The following is a 26734-nucleotide window of genomic DNA, read 5'->3' as shown; positions in this document are numbered from 1 at the left end:
GTCTAAACAGTTTGTTTTCCTTCTCATATTTAGCTTGTAAGCCAAATTACTCAGTAAGTGTAGCATTTATCTTAATACATGTAGGAAGCTTTCTTCTGCAGAACAGTGCTCAGACTTCAGGGAGTTTTGTGAATGATTTTCTTCCCACATGCAATCACGAATGAAAACAGGTGTTGCGAGTGGCTGCGTCCGGTGCATAAACATAATAGCGGATCAAAGAGCTGGGTCAGGACTGGTTATTGTCTGTGTGTGGGTGCAGGAAGTCTCCATCATGACTAATGGGTCTGTGCCTCTAATTAGAGGACCAAACACGCACACTAATATGCACAGACACACACACAAAATGGATGATATTCAAGCTAGGGATTATCTTCTTGTTTAATTCTAACAGAAACAACTTTAAATGATGTTTAGTTTTGTCCACACCTTTAAAAAGTACTGTGTTAAGTGCAGTACTCAGGTTAAATATAAAGGGATTTAAAAAAAAATGTTTTAACTGAAGCTGGTGAGTTCAAAAGTTGTCAGATTGAGAGTGTGGTCAGAAGAAGATATCTTAATCTTGTTGTATCCACCAAAACAAGTGGAGCTGCAGTCCTGGTAAAGTGAGCACACTTTTTACTCCTAACATTTAAAGACACATTTTAGGATATATATTTTTTTCACCTCTAAAAGGTATATGGACTATAGAAAGAGACATACATAATGAGGTGGGGATTGTCAGAATTATACAAAAACATGTTTTAAAGTGGACTGAAGAAAAGAAAATACCCTGGTAAATCTCTTTTATGTGCATTTGAGTTGGTGAAATCAGAAGTGGCACAATAATTTGGCAATAAGAAATATTTTTGCCAGAAGAGTGAAAGATCTCAACATAAAATTTTATGCATCTTCTTTCTTTAAATCCACAGCATCCAAACAGTAAGCCTATACTGTTGTAGCTAATGGATAATGGTCCTGTACGCAGTTCCGCTCCCAAAGGTAATTCTGCCCACCGCCCCAATGGACGGCTCTGTGCATAGAAGATTGTTTTGAAAAGTTGATTAAATAACAATGTAGAACAAAAAAAGCAGAAACCTCCGCATTACACGTAGAATCAGCAACTAACTTTATCTAAATTTGAGTTGAAGCTTATATAAAAATCTAGACTATTATATTTATTTCTTGTGTCTGGTCTCATTCTGTCGTAGTTGATCAGTATAGCTGTGCTTCAATATAAATAACCAATGTCGGTAAGTTCTATTTTACTCTGTAGTTTGATTGTAGTTGTCTGTGTTGGCTGTCTCCACTTGTTTGGTAATATTTGTTTGTGTTTCACTTGTTCCTCATCTTCCATTTTGTAAAAGGTCGGGCTTCCTGCGCGCGCGCTCTCTCTAATTAGTGCGCGCGGACCTCTGAGTGAAGGTGGAGGTTTTTGCCCCTCGCTGCCGCGCGTCTCAGCGGCAACTTGTTCAATGGAAACTTTGAAAAACATAGGAAATATGTGGCACTTTGCAAAAATACTTTAGAGTAAATGATGCTGCCGAACTCTCCCGATGTCTGACGGGGGGGAGGAAAGCGACGGCGGCGGGAGAGCACATCTGTCGGAGTCTCCCTCGCCGCCTCTCTCTGTCAGTCTTCCCCGAGGATCTCCTTCCACTTCGCGGCCCTTGGACTTCTTCTCCTCAGCCTCTCCACTGCTTGGGGAATCGGACCCGCCTTTTCTCGCCTCCTCAGAGTGTCTGCACCCGTCTCCAGAGACCCGGGAACTCGGGGGCTCCACGCATTTCACCCCGCCAAAGTTCCGCCAGCGTGCCGTGGACTCCGGGTGTACCTCTCGCTCGCGGCCGGATGTGCGGATAGATGTCGGACATGAACAGCACGATGACCCGCTTCCCATATGGAGGGGACGCGGCGCGGAGAGCACTGAGCGCCTTCAGCACCGTGGACAGAGGCTGTACAGGGCTCCGGAGCTCTCGGAGTACGGGAACCACTTCTCTGCTGAGCACATAGAGACTGAGTTCAGCTCAGACAGCAGGCAATCGTGAGTCTTGACAGTTTTATTTCTCAGTTTTAATGTAGTATTTTCGAGGCATTGCGTAAAGTCTGTGCATTTAGGAACTTTTGCCGATATTGCACAATTGCAATTTGAAGGCAAACTCTGCATTGTGGGAATTTAATCACCGACGTCAAATCCCTCATGTCAACAGGTACAGGTCAGGTTTGGTGAGTTTAGGATCTCCGCTGACCCAGTTGCATCAAGCATGTGAGAAGAAATGCTTTAAACTCACTTCTACCTTTTAATGCGTCTCACGTCGAGAAAGTAGGGGCTTTTTTTCTGTAGAAGCATCAACCTGGTTAACTAGTAATAGCTTGAGATAAAGACTATTTTTTATTATATTTTTTGCATCTCTTTGCTCTTTCAGACTCACAGTGTAACTGTGTTTCGCCTGTGTTATACCTGAAAAGACTACAATGCAATGCAGCAATATATATATATTTACCAGTGACTATTATGATTGTCTTGCAATCAAACCAAGAGTTTCTACTTTTGCAACCCATTCTCACTGCTTAACTATGAGATAAGGCTCATCATTTTCAGCTTACAGCCACTGCTCCAGTGTGGAAGTGCTCCTCAGAGATCTAGGAACATGCACAATGGCACGTAATGAAAATTTAGCAGCTTATATCCATGACTATCAGAAGTTGGCAATGGCAGGCTTCTATATTGGCTCTTTGATCCTCCCTGGTCTGGCTCTTTGATACTCCAGTGTTCAGCTTTAAAGGTCTATCATGGGGAAAGAAACACATTGACTTTTACTAATGACTGTCACCAGAATGTGAGTGTTGTCCAAAATGCAAGCAAGAGAGGGTGGACTGGCATGTTTTTTTTTTGTCAGCATTACAATATAGTGAAAAATGCCTTAGAAAGTCTGTAGTTAGGTGCGTATTTAAATGAGACAAATTGATAGCTGTGCTTAATCGCTATGCTCATCTGAGTTGAAAAATTAATTTTCACACTTTTTAAGTGGTCTCCTTGCATTTGACTTGAAACCAGATTCATCCTCTTCTCTTTTTCATGTCTTGTTAAACTGTAAATGAGCTGGTATAAGTGGTTGCATGCACTGATAATAAATGACCCAGCGCTCACACCTTAGAGAGATCAGCTTCGAAAAGAAGCACATTCTGAGCAATTAAGATCAGATTGTAGAGTTTTGTTCAGAAGATATAATTAATAGATAAATAAAGGTGTAGTGGAAGTGATGCATGAATAAGAATATTATGGCCAAAGACAGTCAATAGAGATGTTTCCTTTATATTGGGGCATAAAATACAATAGGATTGCTTTAACCTCAACAGATTGCTTCAGTTTAATTACACTTTTTTTAAGATTATCGCTAATGTCTGTCCCTCTTGGCAGTGTGTTTAGTCTAGCAATCTGCTTAGGGCCTCTGCTGCATTTTGAACTAAATAACTATTATATGACATAGTAATATCTTATGTCCATTTTATTACTTGTGGTGACAGGACAAGTGGGCTTATTTGCTCACTGCTTTTGTGTTTCGGAACATTTACATGGACGCACATGTCATTGGTTCTTCATCTAAAGTTTTAGGGGCCTAATTTAAAGGAGTAGTGAAGACCAAATGCTGATTTTAAATTATGCTCTCATATTTTTGTATAAATGTTGCTTTTTAGAGAGAGAATCATCCTCCGAACAATGTTCTGTCAATTTAAGAGTGATCATTTGTCTTCAGCAGAAGAGTGTAATGAAAAGGATGGATGTTCTCAGTGCAGGACTCAATAGCTTGCAGTTTTTCTTCAGTTTGTCAAGTGCTACATTTATTTTCAAAATATATATATATATATATATATATATATATATATATATATATATATATATATATATATATATATATATATATATATATATATATATAAAATTTCCATACAATCTGTCTGTGATTTTGGACAAACTATCAGAAACACACATTTGGTCACCAAATCCTATCTGAAGGAAATTGGATTATGCGAGTATGATTAACATTTGCTTTATGCCCAATCAGGCAAATATAGAAAATTTAAATAAACTTGATTGGTAAATCCATTTTCATTACTCAAACTATGAACTAATTTGCTTAATGATATGAACATTCCCTCAGCTAAGTAAGTAATGGCATGGGTAATTGTCTACTATTGTGGTTTTATAAGTGTTCAGTATCCCTTTTGTCAAAGTTTTGCAGTAAGGCTGAACAGTATATTGAGCATTGTTATAGCATACAATAGCAGTATGTGCAATATTCAGACTGCAAAGGTCTGTTTAGAGTGTAGTAATTGTGGAGTAATATATCCAAATGATCAAAATCCCCCAGGATAAATGATCAAACTGAAAGCCAAATGATAGCAGTGTCTTGTTTTTATGTTACACTTATATTTGTACAAAATTAAATAAAACTTTAAAAGTTGCTTAAAGCCAGTAGTCTAGATCAACTTCTACACACCACTGGTTCTCTGGTTTGTTTAGTTCGATATGATCCTCTTTCACATAAACTCACTTTTTTTAAACTGGTGTACAAGAATGATCATACAATGGTTCATGAATTTTATGCTTCTTGTCAACAGTTCAGCATAAAATAAATTTTAGAATAATTTGATAATGTATGGTATTATGTGCTTTATTATAAAAATCACTTGGGGCTCCTGTTTCTGTGCCAGATAATCTGTCCACTTTTTTTCTAGAATGATAAAAATGATCCAATTTTAGATCCAACCTTGTGCAAAGTGTGAATGTAATCACCATATCATACGCAAGTAATGTAAGCAATCTTTCTCTCTTACGGCAATTTGGGGATTTTTGTCCCCAAAGGCACACAGACTGTATCTCTCTATTGTGTGAGCTTCCTCTTGTCCACATTGCTGTAATTCAGCTCTGCTATGATGCAAAAACATTCTATTTCTAGACCAAATTACAAACAATCAAAGATGGATGGAGTAAGAGATTAAAAGAGATGGGAAAAGGCAATTTATTACTTGACTATAAGTTTATCCAAATGGGCTGAAAGGCAGACTGTTCTTCTGTTTATCAGGAATCTTCTAAATGCTTTGAAATGCAGGAGGTTTTGGTGATGGCTTGAAGCTGCTAACATCAACTATAGAGTGTAACTCAAAAGCCATACACAGCTGCTGATTGCCGTAGGGCTAATAATTTACATTACATGTTGCAGGCTATGTTGACATTATGCATGGATAGTCTGACACCTTAAATGTACAAGGAATGAAGAAGAAAGATTTCCTTCTTACAGTGATTGGCGTCCTGAAATGTTGATGGTGTAAATGAAAAATTAAAACAATGCTGACCTTTAATATGATTTAATCACACACATTCGAGCACACACACATACACACCCTCTCTAAACCATGTGCATGGGATTTGGCATAGGGAGCTGTCTTCATTTTCTCGGCTCCACATCCATAGAAACCCTCAGGTGAATACATCTAGCATGAACGGGTTTCCATTTTCGCCGCCTGCCTTCTTCAATGTCCTGCTTTCTGTTCTCACACACACAGTCACGCAGACACACATACACATGCACACAAAGGGAGTCAAAAGGGAATTACAACTAACTGAAATTACAAGCCTGTAATTTAGCAGCAACGCTTGTTTTGAAACTGGACCTTTAGGAAGTTGTGTAAATATTAATGTCAATGATAATGGAATTATGTCACAAGCTTTTGTGGGAAATAATAATCTTTAAAAGTGTAGCTTTATAATAGCTTTACAATCATTCATAAGTACTGTAGGTTATTTTGCTTTTACTGTCTCTAGTTGTTTTGATTTCTTCTGTTGGTGACTGACAAAGCAAGACGTTGTAGGAAATAAGTTTTTTTTCACTCATTGATGATAGTCAAATCCCAGATCAGCGAGTAGTGTGTTTGAAATATCACTGGATCACAGATGTATTTTGTCATGCCAAAAGATATTGAGCAACAAAGTTTGCTCTTGTCATGCCAGTCAAAGCTCTGAGCAGCAGGAGGCTTTGACCTTTTTAGATTTGGTAACAGTTTGTTGCTTTAGTCAAGACTGGGCTTTTCTCTGAGATCAGGATAGAAATCTGTGTTAAACACGGCCATCGTTATAATCCACACAAAGAAAGAAATTACTCAGTTTTGTGTTGATGTGTCACAGCTCAGTGTAACTGGTTATACTTTTCTGACTCTTACAGCTAATTCACCAAATTGTCTGATATGTTAAACACAATTTCTCCTCCATCATTACACTGAGTATTGCTTTTACTGACTTCTGTTTTCTATCTTTTTCTTGCTCCCAGAGTGGAAGCCATGCATCGTCGGCACACCACACTGAGGGAAAAGGGGCGTCGCCAGGCTGTGCGGGGTCCTGCCTACATGTTTAATGAGCGCGGCTCTGCTCTCACTGCAGAGGAGGAACGTTTTCTGGATGCTGCAGAGTATGGCAACATTCCTGTGGTGCGCAAAATGCTAGAAGAGTCCAAAACACTGAACTTTAACTGTGTGGACTACATGGGCCAGAATGCTCTACAGCTGGCAGTGGGCAATGAACACCTGGAAGTGACGGAGCTGCTGCTGAAAAAAGATGGCCTGGCTCGGATCGGGGACGGCCTTCTCCTGGCCATCTCCAAAGGCTACGTCCGAATAGTCGAGGCCATTCTCGGCCATCCTGCTTTCGGTGGAGGTCTCCGTCTGGCTTTGAGCCCTCTGGAGCAAGAGATGCGAGATGATGACTTCTATGCATACGACGAGGATGGAACACGTTTTTCCCATGACATCACACCCATCATTCTGGCAGCTCATTGCCAGGAGTATGAGATTGTTCACATCCTTTTGACGAAGGGGGCCCGCATAGAAAGGCCTCACGACTACTTTTGTAAATGCTTAGAATGTGTGGAGAAGCAGAAGAAGGACTCCTTCAGTCACTCACGCTCAAGGATGAATGCGTACAAGGGCCTGGCCAGTGCAGCCTACCTGTCGCTCAGCAGCGAGGACCCTGTGCTCACAGCCCTGGAGCTCAGCAACGAACTGGCGAGGCTCGCCAACATTGAAACAGAGTTTAAGGTGAGGCGCTTGATGCGTTTTTATCCTTCCTTATTTTAACTACTTTGCGAACAAATGAAGCTTCTCTTTAGAACATACAGTACTTTGATGTTTTGCACATTTTTTCAGGTTACACCACAACATGGCATTATTTGAAAAGGATTTTATGTATTCACAGAGGAGCAGATAGTTATGATGTTAAAAGAAAATTATTTTTCATTTTCGGAGTGCTGTGTTCAGCACTCCGATGCACCTACCAAGTATTAGTTTTTAGCGCAAATATCTTGGTACATTTGAAATAAGACAAAGCTAAGCATGTGTCAGAGTACTTCATTATTTGCTTAAATCAAACTCTTATATCTTGCTGAAAAGTTACTTGTAAGTTAGCTTTGTCTTTTTTCAAGTGATTCTGCAAAACTAACAACTGATTTTTTTTTTTTTACCCACTTTCTTTCCAATATCTCTTAAGCTTGGTCAGAGTACATGCAGGGCATTTGTGAACATCACTTTTCAAGTATTTCCACAGAGTAACAATTAGATTTAAGTCTAGGCCATTCTAACACATGGATAAGGTTTGATTTTAACCATCCCACTGTGGCTGCATGATTAGGGTTATTGTCCCACTGGCAAACCTCTAAAGTTTAAATTTCTTCTCATCTGATCGGAGCATCTTCTTCAACCTGTTTGCTGTGTCCTTTATCTGGCTTGTTTCAAACTGCAGAATGACATTTGTACCTCACCCTTGTAGAAATTGATCAATCTTGCTACTTTTCATTACAGAGTTTCTGGGGAGCATGACTGACACATACTCCCTTATCGGAGGTGTGGATCTCATGCTGGAGAATGTGCTGGATTTCATTTTGCTGTAAAAATGAGCTGAAGGCAAATGCATGGCCTGCTTGACAGAATTTTGAGGCCTTTCTAAACAGATTTTAATTTTAAATGGATATTCAGAGCGCTTTGCTTATTGTAGGTTATGTGCATAAACCAGCTTTCATGTCACATTCCTTCATTCCTTTATCTTCTTGTTTTATGTCATTTTTTTTGCTTTTTTAATGACTTCTTTTGGTGGTGCAGGGTGGCTCGGTGGGAGCTCTCAATTTCACTGCACCTCCGGGTATAATAAAGATTATTCTATTCTATTCTTTCATTGCTTTTATAAATTGTGTAATACTCATACTGGCAAACACTCAATAAAACACTTGAATTTCATAATTGCACAAATGAAATAGGGAAAGAACTAGAAATCAGAGTGGCACGTTTCTCTGTATTTTTATAGCTTTACATACAAAAATTACAGTTTTAATTGAGGAGCTATGTAGTGCTGAAGCAAAGATTTCTACACTCAGTCTGTTATTCAACCTTCTTCTGCAATCATCAGTCTCTCATCTTTAATGGATTTTTAAGGCCCTTCTTTATTTTTAGAACTACTTATTTCCATTTCAGTATCTTTTCTCAGGTGAAACAAACCTTGTACATTGTACTATATTTTTATGGTCATTGCTTGAGTGTTAGAGCCAAACTGCTCAACTTTTTAAGACTTGAATGTTTCAGTAGCAACTCAAAAATATAGAGAATTTTAAAGAAAATGAAATAAATTTTATAACCCTTTTCTGCTTTCATCTCTCCAGGAGAAAGCTCATCAGTTTGAGCTGAGGGCAGAACATGTAAGCTATAAAGCAGCTGGGCCCATTTTAAGCCAGAGCTTGAGTTACAGAGCTGCCTGAATCCATCCGGAGCCTGATACTTTGACACATATTTTTTTTCCTGACCCAGATAAGCAAGCATTGACATAAAAGCCACCTGGCCAATGAAATACACTCCTGGATAAAAGCCAGGTATATACTTTCTAAAAAAGATACCTTCTAGATAATTACATACAACCATTATGATGATTGCAATTGTTTTGATCGTTTTTCTACTACGATGACATTGAGAAAGGAAAAAACAGAAATTTACATCAGTCAAAATGCTATTTTGTGCATTTTTAGTGAAATCTTTGCTTATGTAAGCTTCCTTTCTATAAGGTTTACCATTACTTTACTGTTGTCAGTGCATTCCAGTGTTATTACAGACATAATTCTTGTCAATAAATGTATTATTTTCCAAGCTTATATCACAGTCACAATTTCAAGGCACTGATAAGTTGCAAAAAGGCAGACTTGATTGATTGGCCTCAGTCCACAAATAGGTTTTGGAAAACATAAACAGCAATCATCTATATTACATACAATTAGACCAATGTTAAGACTCATGTAATTAAAAGCACTCTTTGTGATGCACCCATATCTTAGCGGAAATCAATGCACAAATATGTGTTATGCTCATTCAATCCCATCGGATTTTAACAGTCTATTATTGAGATAGTTTTTCAATCTCTACTTATGTGAAGTTTAGTTCACCTATTAATTTTTTTCTCAAGTCTATTAATTTATGTCTGTACCTACCTGTCAGTTCTCACCACTTTCTGACCACATTTGTGTTTGATATGCTGCCTTTCCGCTTGTCATTCCATTTCCCATCTCCCAGCAAATTAATGCGAGGGGCTCACCTGAGGGACCAGGGTTGTGTTAGGACTTATCTGTCTCATTACCATCTCATTACCATCCCCATGTCTTCTCTCTTTATTTATCTCCCTGTCTCCCTTCACATTATCTCCTCATTGCTTTAAAGCATCAAATAATGTCTACTCGGTTTGCTAATAGCATTAGTCAATCAACTTTACACGGGCAAATTACATGTGACAAATAAACATTTATAAATAGCCTAATGAGAAACAGATCAAACTAAATGTGCATCTTTTAATGGGACTGCTGACACAGAGAAATGTTTCTGTCATCCTAAGTCCCCCTTTAAACCGGATTATATAAGTCTATAAAAATACAAAGTTTTTGCACCAAAACTATCCACTTACTGTAAAAGTTGAAACACTCACAATTTAATTATTAGGTTTCTGGAATCAAAAGATGTTGCAGGGTAAAGCTTCTCTCTAACTTTGTGGCACATATAAACATATTCAGTCCTCTCACAGATTTAAATTTGAATGTAATATTTAAGTCTGATGATCATGTTTCTTTCCTGGAAGTAATACTAACATTTTTGAGTGTCCCACTCCCAGCCAAAGTGATGATTTGAATCCAACAGAGAATCTGAGATGGGAGCTGAAGATTAGGATAATGAAAATGAGGCCTCCCAACCTGAAAGACATGGAACACACTGCAAATGGTTAAATGAAAGTTATCATAACTCAAATCAGCCAGTGTTATGAATGACTTTGTACGTTTAGGCGTAGAATTGCAGCAGGAGGAAGTGACACATTTCTTTGGCTTCTTAATATCCTAAACAAAGCAGTATTTTATTTTTTCACCTGTTACAAAGTATCTCTAAAAATCTGTTCTTATTTTCATCTGTCAAAAATCTGTCAATCAGAAAATGACATTTACAATCATTTTCTGATTGTATATGTTGTTTTGTGTGTTTGTGTGTTTGCGTGTGTGTGCGTGTGTGTGTGTGTGTGTGTGTGTGCGTGTGTGTGTGTGTGTGTGTGTGTGTTTATTTTTATTGGTTGATATTTTAAAATACGTTGCATCTGCTGCACAATGCTTTGTTGAGGTTTAGAGACTAAAGTTTTTTCTCTTCCAAGAATTTAGTATTCTTCTTGGTCATCAAATTGGCTAAGACTTTTAGGCAGAAACAGGAAATACAACAAAAGCGACTTATAGTAAACTGAACATCCTTCCATTGTCTGTTGTTGCTTTTCCTTACAGGGTCACTGTGGGGCTTGTGACTGTCTCCAGCAGTCTTTGGGCAGTAGACAGATTAAACAAACACTGAAATAACAGTCATGTTTTTGGACTGTGGGAGGAAGCCAGAGTACTCAGCGAGAACCCACACATATATGAGGAAAGCATTCAAACTCCATACAGGAAGATTTGAGGCCGGGATTCAACCCCAGGGCGTCTTGTTGCATGGCAACAACTGCTACATCATTCAGCTTTAAACTGAACTTGTTCTCTTAAAAAAACTAAGGAAATAAATATACATTTTGGCTGTTAATTTTATGCTAATGTTTAGATTTTATATTAAAAACTTGATCGGAAATTATCCAAATAAAATAAGTCCCTAAAATGAGGAGAGACCATAAAAAGATATACTCTTTCCATGTTGGAAGCTGGTAATTGCACATCTAAAAAAGATCTGGTACCAGGTGCTCCAAATCTCTTTGGGTGTTGCAATCAAGCTATGCCATCAGCTCCCGTGTCATCTCAGAGCCACACAGATGCATAATCATAATCACAATCACGGCATACACACAACCACCACAGCTGTCATATCTGAGATTTGAAGGACAGCTTGTGAACAGCAGCCTTTTTTGATTTGAGAAGCCTCCAAATTTACATCATCACAACCCAACAATATTCATTCCCTTTTGTGTATTTCTTGGGTGGGAGAAACTTTGCTTAAATTTGAGTAGTTAGAGCTTTTCTCTAGTTCATAAATGCAGAAAACATTCACAGGCCTGTTTCCAAGCAGACATGTTGACTTGAAACAAGCTTGTAATAATTAGCAGTAGATCTTTCATGTGTGAATGGTTATCGGTTGAATCTGTTAAAAAAAGTAAATAAAAGAACTTAATTTTGATTGAAAGTTGGCACCTATTCTTTGAAGAGAAAATGTCTTTCACATCAGATGTCTGATTTGCAACACAAAGTAAATGGCCGTCTTTCACTAATTTGTGAGAGCAGAACTGGACTTTTAGCATTGTGGGATTTGTTGTAATGACTGTGTCCTTACTCTGGTGGTTCAACCTTTGGATAGAAGCATGTTACTAGTTATCTTGTAGAAAATAAACCTAATTTAGTTACTGTATCCTCTGATGTCTGTCTTAAAAAAGTCTAAAACTGATATTTTTATAGACTTGATCCATTGTGTGCTTTGCAGATTTCAACATGTCTGAGCTTCATCCACCTATCCAGAAATAACAAGCCTCTGTAGACCTCGCAACAGTCTTTTCTGATGACTGGAAGCTCTGAGTTAATATCCTAAACATTGGGATAATATGGAATAAGTGTGTGTAAAAAAATCTCAGTAGTGTGTATGTTTCTAAAAAGAAAACAACTGCGAGAGAAAGTACCAGCTGCATTTCCTCTGGCAAAATATCTGTCGTCAAAAAATGCTGAATTTCTTTTGTTCTTAAGTTACACATTAAAGGAAGATGTGAGTACAGCTACCGGCACCAGAACCCGCCACAGTGACTTGACATTTATCATCAAATATCTTACTTTTCAGGCTATCAATTTTGCATGTCAGCCTCCGGACAAAGGCACCCACACTTTTTAAGAAAGTGCAGTGGGGAAGGAGTTATTTCATTTACACATGTCTGATTTTCTGTTTTAATAGATTTTGTTGATTTTAATGTTAAAAGAACCAGGATGCAACACAAAGCTAATTGTTGAATGAGTTTAACTCCCAGTAAAATTAGATTTTTGTTGCTCATATCCAGTTTTGTCTTGTTTATCCCTCTTGGGTTTGTCAGAGTTGACACCTATTAACACAGATTAAATAACACAGGAAAGACAAGAGAGAGTTGGATTCTGAATACTCGCGAGGAGAACAGACAGAGATGTGCTTTCAGTTACAATCTGCTACCGCTCTGAAAGCACATTTGCCTGCCCCTCTCTTTTTATTGTCTTTAGGATCCCTAATCACATATAGCGCTGTAAGTCTAAAGGGAGGGGGAAAGACACTTAATCACACAATTACAGCGCCAATGATTATCACTAACTAACAACACAATCTATCTTGGACTAGATTATCCAGTTCCTGACACAGGGTCAAACAGAGTAAGTTGTACGTCTTCATGGCGATGGTTATACGGCTATCTAAAGCAGGGCGTTCTAAAGAACTGCTGTCACTGCTCTTCTTCAGAGAGGCCCTCTGAGAAAGGAAATCAGAGTGATTAACAATACAGGAACATTTCTTAAAAGATATGACTAAACAAATAAGAGTACATAAAGCAAGAACATTATAAAGGTAAAACAACATTTGATAATAATACCATTTACCTAACAGGTTCCTCACCATTTCATCTGTTTCACACCACATCATTCAATTTTAATCTCATGAATCTTTTCTTATCTCATATCCTGTAAAAAAAAAAACCATGCATCTGACATTGATATTGGATTTTTATACCCGCATCATCTGTTTTTCCCACCTTGCCGTGTAAATGTTGTTGCTTATCAATACGTTGTTGGTACATGTAGCACCCTGATGTATTGTCTTGAGATTAAAATGGATTTATTTCAGCAAGCTGTCTAATGGAAACACAGACCAAACAGATGTTTCTAACAGATAGTCTAAATTATTTTTCCTTTAATTGACAGACAGTGATGAGTCATCTAACCTGCGTTATCAAACACATTTCTCTCTAGTTTTATCAATGTATCCAAGGAAATTGCACACTGCTCCAGGAGCTAACATCACTATTTTATATTCAGCACAAATGATACAAGTTATGCTTGGAAGAACACAATCATCACAGGGGTCACACACCGAAGGAATGCAAATGAAGTTCATGATCAGTAGGTGAGCAACATGCAGTTTAGATTTTTAAAAACCTGGCTGTGGAAAAAATTGGTCTAGCAAAATAAAACTTAACACACTTTTTGACTTTTCAAAAGAATTAGTAATTTTTTTTTACTTTTATTGACATTTCATGAATCCTTTGTTTTTGTAAAGCTTTGCAGGAAGTTCAACAACAAACAAACATTCTGACCTTTGTACTTTCTTTTTCCTGTCTTTGACCTTTTTGAGGTAATAGACGAAAGGATGGATGAAATTTGAATATCACTGAAAAGCTAATTTATTTCTGCACCATATAAATTAATTACACACAGTATGATGTTTTCAATTCTTCATTTTTGTCAATGATTTATCGCTTACAGTTAATGAAGACTGAACATTTACAATTAGTGTATAACATCAGACAAAAAAAGGAAAAACTTTTCTTTACTATTGAAATGTAGGCTTATTGAGGTTGGTAGTTTAAAAAGGTGCTTTTAACCTGACCAGCAACCCTAATCAGAAAACATTTTCTAGTTTCCTGAAATGTAGCGCTGCATATTATGATGTTGGCTGAGATTTTATTTTTTTCTCCCTTTTCTGACAAAGGTAATCTTGAAATGAGTCATAAGAAGAAGTCAAGAAATGACAGATGAACTCTTAAAATTATTTAACACCTGAGTCATTTTATAATTGCAAACAGTGGGGTTGTAATTTATCATGTCAAAAGAGAAGCTTTTTCAAGTATTAGTGGTAAAAGGTTCAGGAACTTTAAAACAGTGTGAAGTGTGAATGTCAGTTGAGAGAATAAACCAGCAATTTGTCTGAGGTGACATTAACACACACACGCACGCACACACGCACACACGCACGCACACACACAGGGCATGGTGTCAGAACCCACAGTCTCACACACATTTACTGATGTGTATAATCACTCATCACGTACCAGTGTGACTTTTAACCCAAAATAACCTAAAATCCCACAGTCATGTGACATTTTTTTAAAATTTGTGACATTGTATGAGTTTGTGTTGACATCCTTTGCAAATTGTAGAAGTGCCTGGTCAGCAACTGTGACAGAGCAAGCTAATTTTAGAAAGCTTGCTTTTTGTCACTGAAGATAAAGTTCACTAATTTAACAGTTTAAAATAACTATCGTTCAGACATAAGTTGTGAGGACAAATTCATAATAAACATATTCTGCTACATTTCTGTTACATCTGAAATTAAGCTGTCAAATTATCAATTAAAATCCCATGTGACATATAAGAAATGTACAGAATTTTCACAGTGTTGTAATTAATGCACATTTTAATTTATGACAAAATAATTGAACTAACTAATCTGATTCAGCATAGAGTATGTACATGAAAGGACTGAAGATGTTTAACCCTCCCACTGTCCCAGAGGTTTTTTGCTCTATGCGCAGTCCGGCAGAGTCACACTGACGCTGTGTGCGCTTCTACAAGGTTTTTTGTGTGTGTGTGGTTTCGGAAACTTCCCCACTGTCCGACCGTGACATTTGCTGCACTCCTCCTGAGGGTCACACTATAAGACTGCAGGAGGGTTAGCAGAACTGAAAAATTAACATAATGGGTTATCGTTTATCTATTTGGAAACTGCTGATGCAAGTTTCTATGTCCAACATGCAATTTAAGACAAAAGTCATGTACAGAGACACTGACGCAGACGGTGGAACTCAAAATCTGTTTCTCAAAATGAGATCCATAAAGTATATTTAGTCCATGCAATATATTGTACCATATAATTGTTTTTTTTATCATGTGTAATAAAAAAGAAAGTGGTGGAAGGTTACTAAAAACACTGCTAAATATCTGTTTAACTGCTTGCATTGTGTAAAAGTTGTTTTTGACATTATTTGTGATTCTGACATTATTAATTGTTCTAACGCCTCTCTCTTTTGCAGAATGACTACCGTAAGTTGTCCATGCAGTGCAAAGACTTTGTGGTGGGTGTGCTGGACCTTTGTCGAGACACAGAAGAAGTTGAGGCCATTTTGAATGGAGATGTGGACCTATGCCCACCAAGTCCCTACAACCGGCCCTGCCTCAGTCGCGTCAAGCTGGCCATCAAATATGAAGTCAAAAAGGTACGAATAGAGTAAAAAACTTTAAAAACAGGAAATTGCTAAGCCAGATATATAGAGTAAAATATAAACAAGATTAAAACAAAGAACAAATGAAGTTAAGCTCTATTTTTGATAGCATGGCACTCAAAAAAGATTAATTCATATGTTTGATATTACACAATGTTGTATATTAAACGACTGATTAAAAAAATATCAAAACTGTTCATATTTTATTAGGTCAATTTGCAGTCTTGAACTCTTCTCTGTCTATACCCTTATGTGAGTTTAAACTTTTGACATGCTGTTGATAAAGAGACAAATAAAAATGTTTTTCCACTCAAAAGGATTTTCACTCATCCTTTTGGGTTGTATCCCATTTTATATGATAGTTACATGTTAATAAGCTAACCAGCAGAGTTATGAAATCAAGTTGCCTTCACTGCAAAATCGTATACCTTAGATTGTAATGGATCTTTAAAAGCTACAGACAGAAATCCAACATAAAAAAATACTTTCTAAGCTTAGTAAAGCCACCTGACATAATCCAGTCATAATAGGGTTTGTTGAGGACATGTTGCAGTTCAACAAAGTGTTATACAAAGAGCTTAGAATGAATGTGTTATGAAAGGATAAATAAAGCTTACTGTCTATCACAAGCTACACAGAGAGGAAAAGCCAACCAAGCATAAAATCGTTGCAGAAACAAGATTTTATTAGTAAACATCTATGCAGATTACAAAAAAATCTTAAGAAAAATAAATTTCACCAGTAAACATAATTCATCCTTCATCCAAATGATATAATATCATCCTATAGACAAGATATTTGTAATATATGTATATATATATAAGAATCCAGCTCATTCTTTAGACTATATTTCGTGTAACACTCAATGGCTCTACAAATAATAAAAGTAAAAAAACTGTAGCATGTTGCTTAAAAAATAAATATATAGTTCAAAGCTTTTCCGCTACCTAAGACATGTTGGCTGAGCAATCACTTATATTCCTTTCAACCCACTTCGTCCTAGAAAAGCCAAACCAACAAACCAAAGTTTGAGTTTGAGAAATACATGGAATACATGCCATGCTTTTAGGATTAATATAACTACTTAAGAATATTGAAAAATTTTGTAAAACTCTTTGCCTGTTATGTGGTCAACTGTTTTTAACATGAAAATTAATTACACAAGTATCAGATTTATAACAATTATACCCAGAACAATGATAATGTTCTGAGTAGAAATTCATATCCAGCTATGAACATGATTGTAAAATAGATGTCAAGCTGTCTATGCAGATGGACATCACCATTCAGATTGTTTTTCCAAGTTGCAAAATACAAACATATAATGAGTGTGCATAGTGAAAGAGAACAATTGTTTATCCTCTTTCCTAAATTGAAATTAGAGAATAAATGTCAGAAATAATTCATCAAGGGTAACGTTGTTTTTTAATGAGGGGTAGTTAACATCAGATGGATCAAATTACATTTTGAACCAGATTTAAAAATTCATAAATTTTATACATATTTCAGCAAAAATAATCTTACTAAAAAACATAAATTGATTTACAGATTCTTGTTTCATTTGGTGTATCTGTAAAAAAGCTTCAAACCGTTCATGGTAATTTGGGTCTTGCATTAGCGTTTAATGAATTCAGCATTAGCGCCTGGATCATTTAATAACTATGTGGGTAAGGATGATGTGTTTGTACAAAAAACAAAAACAAATTTGAAAACTTTTGTTGTGCCTGTAGAAAACCTAAAGTAAGCAACTGACAGGCCCCTATGGGAGAACTAATCCGCGCTGAGCAGAGGTGGCTTTAAAATGTCAAATCAAATCCCTTTCCCCCCATTTCACTTCACAGAAGTCCCGTTGGCGCATATTTCAATTTGGCATCAGTGCTGTATGTTTTTTCTGAACCATAGCTAGCCACGTGTATGTTTATGTTAGAAATTGCTTTCCTCCATCTCTGTTATGAATGTGTGTTGGGCAGCAAGGAAGCTGTTTGATGCTCTTTTTGTTTTTAACCAGTAAACAAAAGCATCTCCAGTAGCAAGCTGCTAATTACTGAAGTTGCAGGGATGAGAGACAGAGCCGTAGGAACAAGGTGGAGCATGACTGTTGAGCTCGCATTTCTGGACACAGGCAGCATTAGGGGTATATGGGTTAGTGTTATGTTGTTTTTTAACTGAACTGCTGCACAAATACACCTTATCAATGCATGTTGCTATTGTCGGATTTGATCAGATGAATCCAACCCTTCTGGGATGGAGGTGAAAACGACTGAGATGAAAACGTTTAGGCAACAAAGATGTAGAGAAAGCATGTTTGAACCAACAGAAAATCAGCTCCTTGCAACGTTAAACATGAACATAATAACACTTCCATATGGAATTTGATTGTTAGGTTTAGCCGTTGACTGAGCATTGATTCCTTTCCATCCCACATCCTTCCTCCAGCTAAAAGAGAAGCATTTACTCTATTTGTCTCCATAATACCTTTGCTACCTTTCATTTATCTCCCTGAGTAATGTCATTAATTAATGTGTGCACTCAGTCAATGCTACTTGCTGCCCTCTTTCATGCTTTCCTTTGCAAATCATTCATTAAAGTGATTTCACAACCTGCTCAAAGACTTATATTCAAAATTAATACAATTCAAAGTCATTCATACATTTACAGCACAAATAACTGAGTAATAGATCTAGATCTTTGTGACTGAAAGTTTATTCAAATAGAACAGATTTTCTAACTTAATTTACCTAAATGAATAGAGAAAACATGTTCATTCTTTACATCTATCATTTTGGTCATCTTACACTTTTTGTTTAAGGTCAAAGTGCATATAGACACAGTTAGAAATGCTGCTTTTTACAATTTATTTTAGTATAAGAGTGATCCTTTATTGTCCTTTGTAGCAAAATGTATTTGCATCAACATCAATTTGACAAATGGAAACGTACAGTGGCACAATTAAGCAAATATAATACTTTAATATAATTGAAATAGTATTCAGTATTTTTCTTTATCAGTATCAAGTGTGACATTTTTGTATCATTCTCATTCTAATTACAGCCTTAATCATATTGAAAAAGTTTTATTTCCTGGAACATATTACCAAAGGCACATTTGTTTCTTCTTTAATTGCCTTTCTTTCATCTTGCTTTTCCACTTCCTTATCCCTCCTATTTCCACATTTTTTTTAAGTTTCTTTTTGTTTTTTGTCTTCAGTTCGTTGCACATCCCAACTGCCAGCAGCAGCTGCTCACTATCTGGTACGAGAACCTACCCGGCCTGAGGCAGCAGTCCGTCGGCGTGAAGTGCTGGACAGTCCTGGGGGTAACCGTAGGTCTCCCCTTCCTGGCTATTGCCTACTGGATAATGCCATGTAGCAAGGTAGGACCTGACAGCAAAGGCAATGTAAAGAAGTGTGGAGCACAGTCTTTGAAATATTGTTGTTTCTATGTGCAAAGTAACATCTAATAGAAACATTTGTCTTGGTGTTTTATAATTTTGGTGCATCTGTAGTAAGGAAAAATGGGATTGTGGACTTAAATAATTAATCCAAAGGTAAACATTAAGCTTATCACAGCCATCTTTTACTTGGCAGTGGTACTGTTTTTTGTCTAGTTCTGAGTGTAACTCAGAAATAGATTGGCATGTGGACGTTAGCAGTACCAACAATTTTGATTACGATATTTTAAAGATCTAGCATTCTTGTTCTGCTTGAATAATCTGCTGCTTTTGCAAATAGTTAGTAAGTTAAATGTTAAAGCTTTTGACAGGAGATGTTGAAAATATTTTCAAGTAAGTGTGGCTTTTTGAAAGGATTGCAATGAGAAAGTCTATTCTGAATTCAAATACTTTTGGAGCAATGTCTGTTAGATATACAAGACTGAAATAGAGAGCCACAGCTGTAATACACAGTAGTATATTTAAGAAATCAGCATACTTATGATCTGTGCACCTTGCAGTCACTGATTCAACCATGAACTCCTTTGTATACCAAAGTATTCCAGAGTCAAATGTGAGTTTGTTTGACAGCTGGAGTTTAGATGAAACCGGATCATGGAACCAGACTTTGGATTCAAACACGGCAAATTGAAACAGAATAGGTGAAAGTGTTAAGACCCAAGGTGTTGCAGTGGCTCATTCAGAGCTCATTTCTCAAATTAATTGAAATTCTTTGCTGGGATTTTAATAGAAAAGCTGTGCAGAAACTAATACAATTCATGAAAACCTTAATTAGCTGGAGTTATAAAGAGAAAAAAAACACCTTTATTCTGAACAGAAGGAGAAACAGAGAAAGTCAGACAGAAAATTACTACTTCAAGTTGTTGCTACTATAGATGTTACTATGTAATATATCATCATAGGACTTCTTAATTTTACCTTTAATTGTAGGTATTGGATGTCACCAGCAACCAATAACAGAAGAAGAAAAGCAATATACATAGAAATGGGAATTAGAGAATATTTTTGTTTTGAATAATATTCCTGGAGGACTGTCTTGGTGGGAGAGTTGTTTTTATTTTGTTATTCGTGCGTGCATGCGTGCGTGCGTGCGTGCGTGCGTGCGTGCGTGCGTGCGTGCGTGTGTGTGTGTGTGTGTGTGTGCGTGCGTGCGTGTGTGTGTGTTTTTAAAGTAATTTAACAGCTGGCACACCTCTACTGTCTGGTTGGTTGAAGCTAAGCTCAAAGATAGTGATGGACTAATGGTTCATTCAATCATCTTATTTTTTGAGATGGTTTTTCTCTTGTACTCATTTAGCTTTTGATATGGTTCATAGATTCCCAGTCTGTATACTAGAACAAAACTTCATCCAAGATGTACAGTGCTGTGAAGAAGACATGATAAATTTTGTTTTTTTTATCCTCCTTCAGGTTGCCAAACAGCTTTTATTGAAATGATTTCTTGATTCTGCAAGTCTGGCAGTAATTAAGCCAGTAAAATTGAATGGAGCTTAAAAAAATCTGTAAATAACATTTGATTTGTAACTTAACAAAGGGAATAGTCACTTTTTCATATAGGACCCAGGTGGTTTGGATAACATTTTTCTCATTCTAAACAAAAACATAATTTGAAAACGGATATTTTTCCATCCATCCATTTTTTTCCACTTATCCGGGGTCAGGTCATGGGGGCAGCAACCTAAGTAGGAAGGCCCAGACTTCCCTCTCTCCAGCCACTTGTTCCACCTCCTCTGGGGGAAACCCAAGGCGTTCCCAGGCCAGCTGAGAAACATAGTCCCTCCAGCGTGTCCTGGGTCTTTCCTGGGGCCTCTTCCCGGTGGGACATGCCCAGAACACCTCACCAAATAGGCGTCCATGAGGCATCCTTACCAGATGACTAAGTCTCCTCAACTGGCTCCTCTCGATGTGATGGAGCAGCGGCTCTTCTCTGAGTCCCTCCTGGACATCTGAGCTTCTCATCTTATCTCTAAGGGAGAGCCCAGACACCGTATGGAGAAAATTAATTTCAGCCACTTGTATCCGTGACCTCATTCTTTTGGTCATGACCCAAAGCTCCTGACCATAGATGGAACGTAGATCGACGGACAAACTGATAGTTTCGATTTTTAACTCAGCTCTCTCTTCACCGCGGCAGACCGGTACAGCGCCCGCTTCACTGCAGATGCTGTGCCAATCTGCTCCATTTTTCCCTCATTTGTGAACAAGATCCCCAGATACTTAAACTCCTCCACTTGGGGTAGGACATGCCCCCTGACTCAGAAAAGGCACTCTACCCTTTTCCGTCTCAAGAACATGGTCTCGGATTTGGAGGTACTGATCCTCATCCTGGTCGCTTCACACTCGGCTGCGAACCGCTCGAGTGAAAGCTGCAGATCGCAGCATGATGAAGCCAATAGGACCACACCATCCGCACGAAGCAGAGATGCGATCCTAAGGCCACAAAAACTGATCCTCTCAACACCTTGCGTCCGCCTCGAAATTCTGTCCATGAAAGTAATGGACAGAATCGGTGACAAAGGGCAGCCTTGGTGGAGACTGCACACAGTCCTGTTCTCCGAGCAGGACACCATTTATTGAAACTTGTGGTTGTGTTTGTTGGAGTGGAGCAAATGAGGTGAGAACATGAGTTTCCTTACACAGTCTGAACCAGCTTTTGACAGATTAAGATGTATGCCTTGAGGTTTAAAAATTACTGACTTCTCACTTTTTCATTACAGTGCCAAAGGCATTTTATCACATGTTCTTAATTTTCCATCAAGGAAATTATAATTTGTGGAGTGACAATATTGCAAAGGCCATGCACAGGAACTCTGCAAGCAGTTATGCAAATCTGCTCATCATGCTGGATAATCCTCTACCACCTCATCATCAAGTGGGGAATGCATGTATGTGTGCGTGCGTGTGTGTGTGCGTGTGTGTGTGTGCAAGATTCACAGACAGTGTTGTGCACCACTAGTTCATGCCTGGTCTTTTACTGATGAGTGTGTCATTTTGCAGGCAGTGAGAGCAGCTGATGTCGAGTGTTTGAGTGAGAGGATGGCGAGTGCCATACAGCAGAGAGATTCCTCACCACTGAGACAGGGATTCAATCATGACGGACTGTCTGTGTTTGATCTCACTGTGTCACGAAAATATTTGTGTGTGTGTGTGTGTGTGTGTGTGTGTATGCGTGCGTGAATGTGCGTGTGTGTATGATTACTTTTAATTATGAATCAGCCAACCGATGAGGCTGGATCTGACAGTCTGTAATTTGTGACACTGGAAAGCACACAAGAAGCAGTCCACTAAAATGAAGTGTTGATATAGGGATGTAGAGGCTGATATTTATTACTATTAATTACATCATTCTGGTTGCTGGATTTATCAGGTTGTAAAGACAAAACTGTCTTCTCAAGGGCAGAAGAATAACTACTGCAAAACAAGAATGTAAAAAATCTAGATTGGCCTCTTGTATGCACTTTGATTGTCAGGTTTAGATTTTTTAATTCGAGTTGGTTGATTCGGCCATTCCTTGAGTTTTATTTTCTTTCTCTGAAATTGTTTTCTTGGCTGACTTTATGATTGTTTTCTTGCTAAAAAATGTACCTTTGTTCATTTTCAGATTCTTCTTGTTTCAGCACATTTCTCCATACATTTGCTACCATCAGGTTCTGACTATCAAATTCACTGCTGGTCTTTTATTTTTAGGATGATGTTTAGTGCCTGTTCAATTATTTCAACTTGTTCAAAAGCTGTACAGCAAACTTTAAACAAATTTTAACTTGTTTTCCCTTCAGCAGTGGAGTCTTGTGCTGTAAGTTACTTGTTAATGAAAATTGTACCTGCTAATTCCAAGTCTTAATGGAGATCTGCCTAACAGTCATTTGCTCATGGACAATTCTTTTTGATTATTGATAAAAAAAAAATACTGTTTACGTACGGGAAAACTGACTTGTACAGTACAGTTCTGCGTGGTAGTTGAATTTTAAAATGAGATAGCTAAGGCCTCAATGTGCTGCAGAGAAGCTTTGATGTTTTTATGTAACATTTTTGTAACGCCTTATCAAATACAGCTATCAATACTGATTTTATGGAAATTCAGCAAAATACTATTCAACATCTAAGATGTAATTTTCCTTTTATTTACATTTCTATTAATGAAGTAGGAAATTCTACATAGAGAGCAGCCGAGTACAGAGAAAACAAGTGACTCTTATGTGAACTGGTTGAAGCCTCCAGAGATGAGTCTTAGGTGTTTTGTCAAGGATTAACTTGGCTCTGTAAGTCTCTGTTTGGCTAATTAAGTCGGGCTGGGTGTGTGTGAGGAACATGGACTAAATAAAAATAGGTTCTGCTGGAATTATGGTGGATTTGCTGTTCTTATCTTGGAACATAATTGCAACGCAGTAATTACAGAAAGGCTCTCTGTTGATGGTGATTTTGAAAGCAAACAAAATCAATGATATTCTGACATTTGCAAACAGTTCAACATTTGTGAGCATTCATCCAATTGATTTAAAACACAAATATTTAAGTTTAAGTTTGAAAAGTGGCTGTTCTTACCTTTTTAGTTTTGTCTGGAGAATCAAAATACAGTTTTCTACAAAAGTACACCTCTTATTTGGTGCAGGTGCAGGACCTTCCAAAGCACAATGTAGGTGGTAGCTGATGGCGCCATGTTCTGGGATCAAAACTAAATCAAATTTCCAACAGCATGTGTTAATTCCAGATCTGTGCTCCTAGGTAACTTGATTATTTTTAGACAGAAAAGGTAAAATACATTATGAAGTCTCGGTGTTATTGAAATTACTGAAACATAAGAAAGGAGCAACAAACCAGAGGCAAGCACCCATTTTTTGTATTTTCTGTCTCATGTTTTATATTCAAATTACCAGCTGGAAAACACAAGCTAATGAAAATAATGTAGGTTGCTAACTTAATTTTTTTATTCTCATTGTTATGAAAAGTTTTAGCCAAGTGCATTTGACTGTAATATGTTGTAAATGTTTTTTAATTATTCCAGCAAAAGATACTTTTTTTTCATTTTTTCCCACCATTTTACACCATATAAAAGAAATATATGTACATATACAGCATATAAAGCAACACTTCATGGCCTGAACTTAAAATGATGCAAGAACAGCACAAATTTTGCGGTAACACTTTATTTGAAGAGGTGTGCATAAGACTGACATGACACTGTCATAAACATGACATGACACCTGTCATGAACAAAAAGAAGTCTTTATAAATGTTTATGACTGTTGTCATGAAGTGTCATTCAGTAAATAATGACACTTTTAATGTAAAGTTGCTCTAAAAGTTGCATTGAAAGTTTATTAAAAATGCCAACTTTGCATTCAATTTTTATAATTTACAAAATCATGCAAAGTTGGCACTTTTAATGGACTCTCAATGCAACTTTTAGAGCAACTTTGCATTAAAAGTGTCATTATTTACTGAATGGCACTTCATGTCATAAACATTCATAAAGACTTCTTTATGTTCATGACAGGTGTTATGTCATGTTTATGACAGTGTCATGTTAGTCTTATGCACACCTCTTCAAATAAAGTCTTACCAATTTTGCTAACATACGTTTATGACTCCTCAGTTCATATCACAAATTAGAAAGTACTTTATATCTGTTGATTTTACAAATTCTTAAAGTTATAAAGTGCTGTGCTCTGTGTGATGTACATAAACAACTTAAAGGTTAAGACCTTTATGTTTAAAACCTAAACATATAGGTTTATACGTGTTGAGTTTACAAATACTGGAAGTCATAAATTGCTGAGCTCTGTGCAGTGTGCATAAACAACTTAGAGGTTAAAACCTTTATGTCCTTGAGAGTAAATTAGATATACACACAGTGCTCACACATGTACATATACCAAAATTTATTTCTGTTACAGTCAGTGCAAGTTTTAGTGCCACTTGATAAGTCAGAGAGCACTAAAGCTTCCTTGTGGGTCTATAATTTCTCGACTCATTGACCCTCATGCTTTGCGGTTCTAATGCATTAAGAGAACAAAAGCCAGATCAGTTTTGGCCGTCTTATGAGGCTGACGCTGAAGTTGGACCGATCTCTTTAATGCATCAGCAAAGTGAAATGAAGGAGGCCAGATCTTTAGATAAAGTTTTACAGGGTTAAAAATGATCAGGCAACCTTTACGTGGCTTGATGTAGCAGTGTGTGTTGCATCCGTTCATCTTCACGTGTTACTCTGCATAGAGCGGGTAGAGGTGTCCCGTAGGTAGTTAATATTGAACACAGCAGGTTATGAGACTGGCAAATGTTGAGATCCCAGAGGTCTATATATGGCTGCGAGTGTGAGCATGTGTGTGTTTATAATCGCTGACATACTGTGGTGCAACCCTTGTGGTATTTTTTAACACTTTTTGCTCAGTACCTTCCAGCCTTTCCTCCTGTCCATATGGTGCTTTTCTGTTAACTGTTGATTGTTTGGCAGTGAGTTACTCTGGCATTATGTTGCTTGAAAAATGGATTTGAAAAATGGAATTAGAACAGCTGCTGTTTTCCTGCTAAGATGGGTTTGTAGTGATGCTTTCCATCTTTTCATCTCTGAGGACCAGAATGTGTGTAACTCCTCAGAAAGGCTGAGTTACCTGAGGAAAGATAAACAGATGTTGTGTTTGGCTTCAATTTTAATAGTTGAAAAAAATGCTTTAAGGTTGACTCCTAGGTAACTAATCAATTTTAAAACATTCCTGTTGCGTTTTTAAGACATTTTATTTAACAATATCTACCAACCACATATCTAAACGCAACTGAACAAGCTAAATCCTGTTATTTTTGCCTCCAGCTTGGTCAGATCCTCCGCAGTCCCTTCATGAAGTTTGTGGCTCACGCCGTCTCCTTCACCCTCTTCCTCGGCCTGCTGGTCGTCAATGCTTCAGACCGCTTTGAGGGCGTGAAGAACCTGCCCAACGAGACCATCACAGACCACCCCCGACAGGTTTTCAGGGTCAAAACCACGCAGTTCTCATGGACAGAGATGTTGATCATGAAGTGGGTGTTGGGTGAGTCGAATAATGCACAAATATGCTGATAATTTCACACATTTAAATAAAAAACAATAATGTTAGAATATTTCAAAATTTTTTTTACGTCCTTATGTCCACCAAGGGCACAACATATTTGAGGACACGAGACAAAAAGATAAGGGTTCAACAAAATATTTTATTCTTAAATTCTCTTCACTTTGGTTTTCTTACTTCAGTTTCTTCTGATTTTCTGTGAAGAAAATATAGTTAAAGGCCCTCAGATCCCGTGTCCCAAAAATAAAGAAAAAACCAAAACCCCAAAAGTATTAACAGAAAGTTGGACCTGGTGAGCCGATCAAACAGAACAAAACGGTACAGCATGGGGCAAGCCCTATACAGGGCTTTCGAAGCCCCTACTAGTACCGGACTAAAGCAAAAAAGATCTTAATGCAAAAGAAAGATCGAAAACAGGACAACCGGTCCCACCAGGCCAAAATCACAAGAAAAAAGCAAACAAACAAAGGCTAACAGAAATACCGCATGGCAGGCTGGAAGCGTCAGCTGCGGC

The 26734-nt window shown here is 37.5% G+C and overlaps 1 protein-coding gene across 1 annotated transcript in view; it reads left to right on the top strand.

Annotated features, from left to right (window-relative positions):
• The first annotated feature begins 1210 nt into the window (after positions 1 to 1210).
• Positions 1211 to 26734, top strand: part of trpc7b (transient receptor potential cation channel, subfamily C, member 7b) — a 58634-nt gene continuing 33110 nt past the window's right edge. Inside the window, exons 1-5 of the mRNA XM_008420264.3 lie at positions 1211 to 2020; positions 6306 to 7068; positions 15542 to 15724; positions 18938 to 19102; positions 25986 to 26202. Of these exons, the coding sequence (XP_008418486.1) occupies positions 1533 to 2020; positions 6306 to 7068; positions 15542 to 15724; positions 18938 to 19102; positions 25986 to 26202 (1816 nt within the window). The 5' untranslated portion in view covers positions 1211 to 1532. The remainder of the gene's footprint in view (positions 2021 to 6305; positions 7069 to 15541; positions 15725 to 18937; positions 19103 to 25985; positions 26203 to 26734) is intronic.

This window comes from Poecilia reticulata, chromosome 10 (assembly GCF_904066995.2).
Source record: "Poecilia reticulata chromosome 10, P_reticulata-male-v2, whole genome shotgun sequence".
NCBI classification, from domain to species: domain Eukaryota; kingdom Metazoa; phylum Chordata; class Actinopteri; order Cyprinodontiformes; family Poeciliidae; genus Poecilia; species Poecilia reticulata.
The sequence above is the reverse complement of the archived record's forward strand: the minus strand, read 5'-3'. Positions and strand labels throughout refer to the sequence as shown.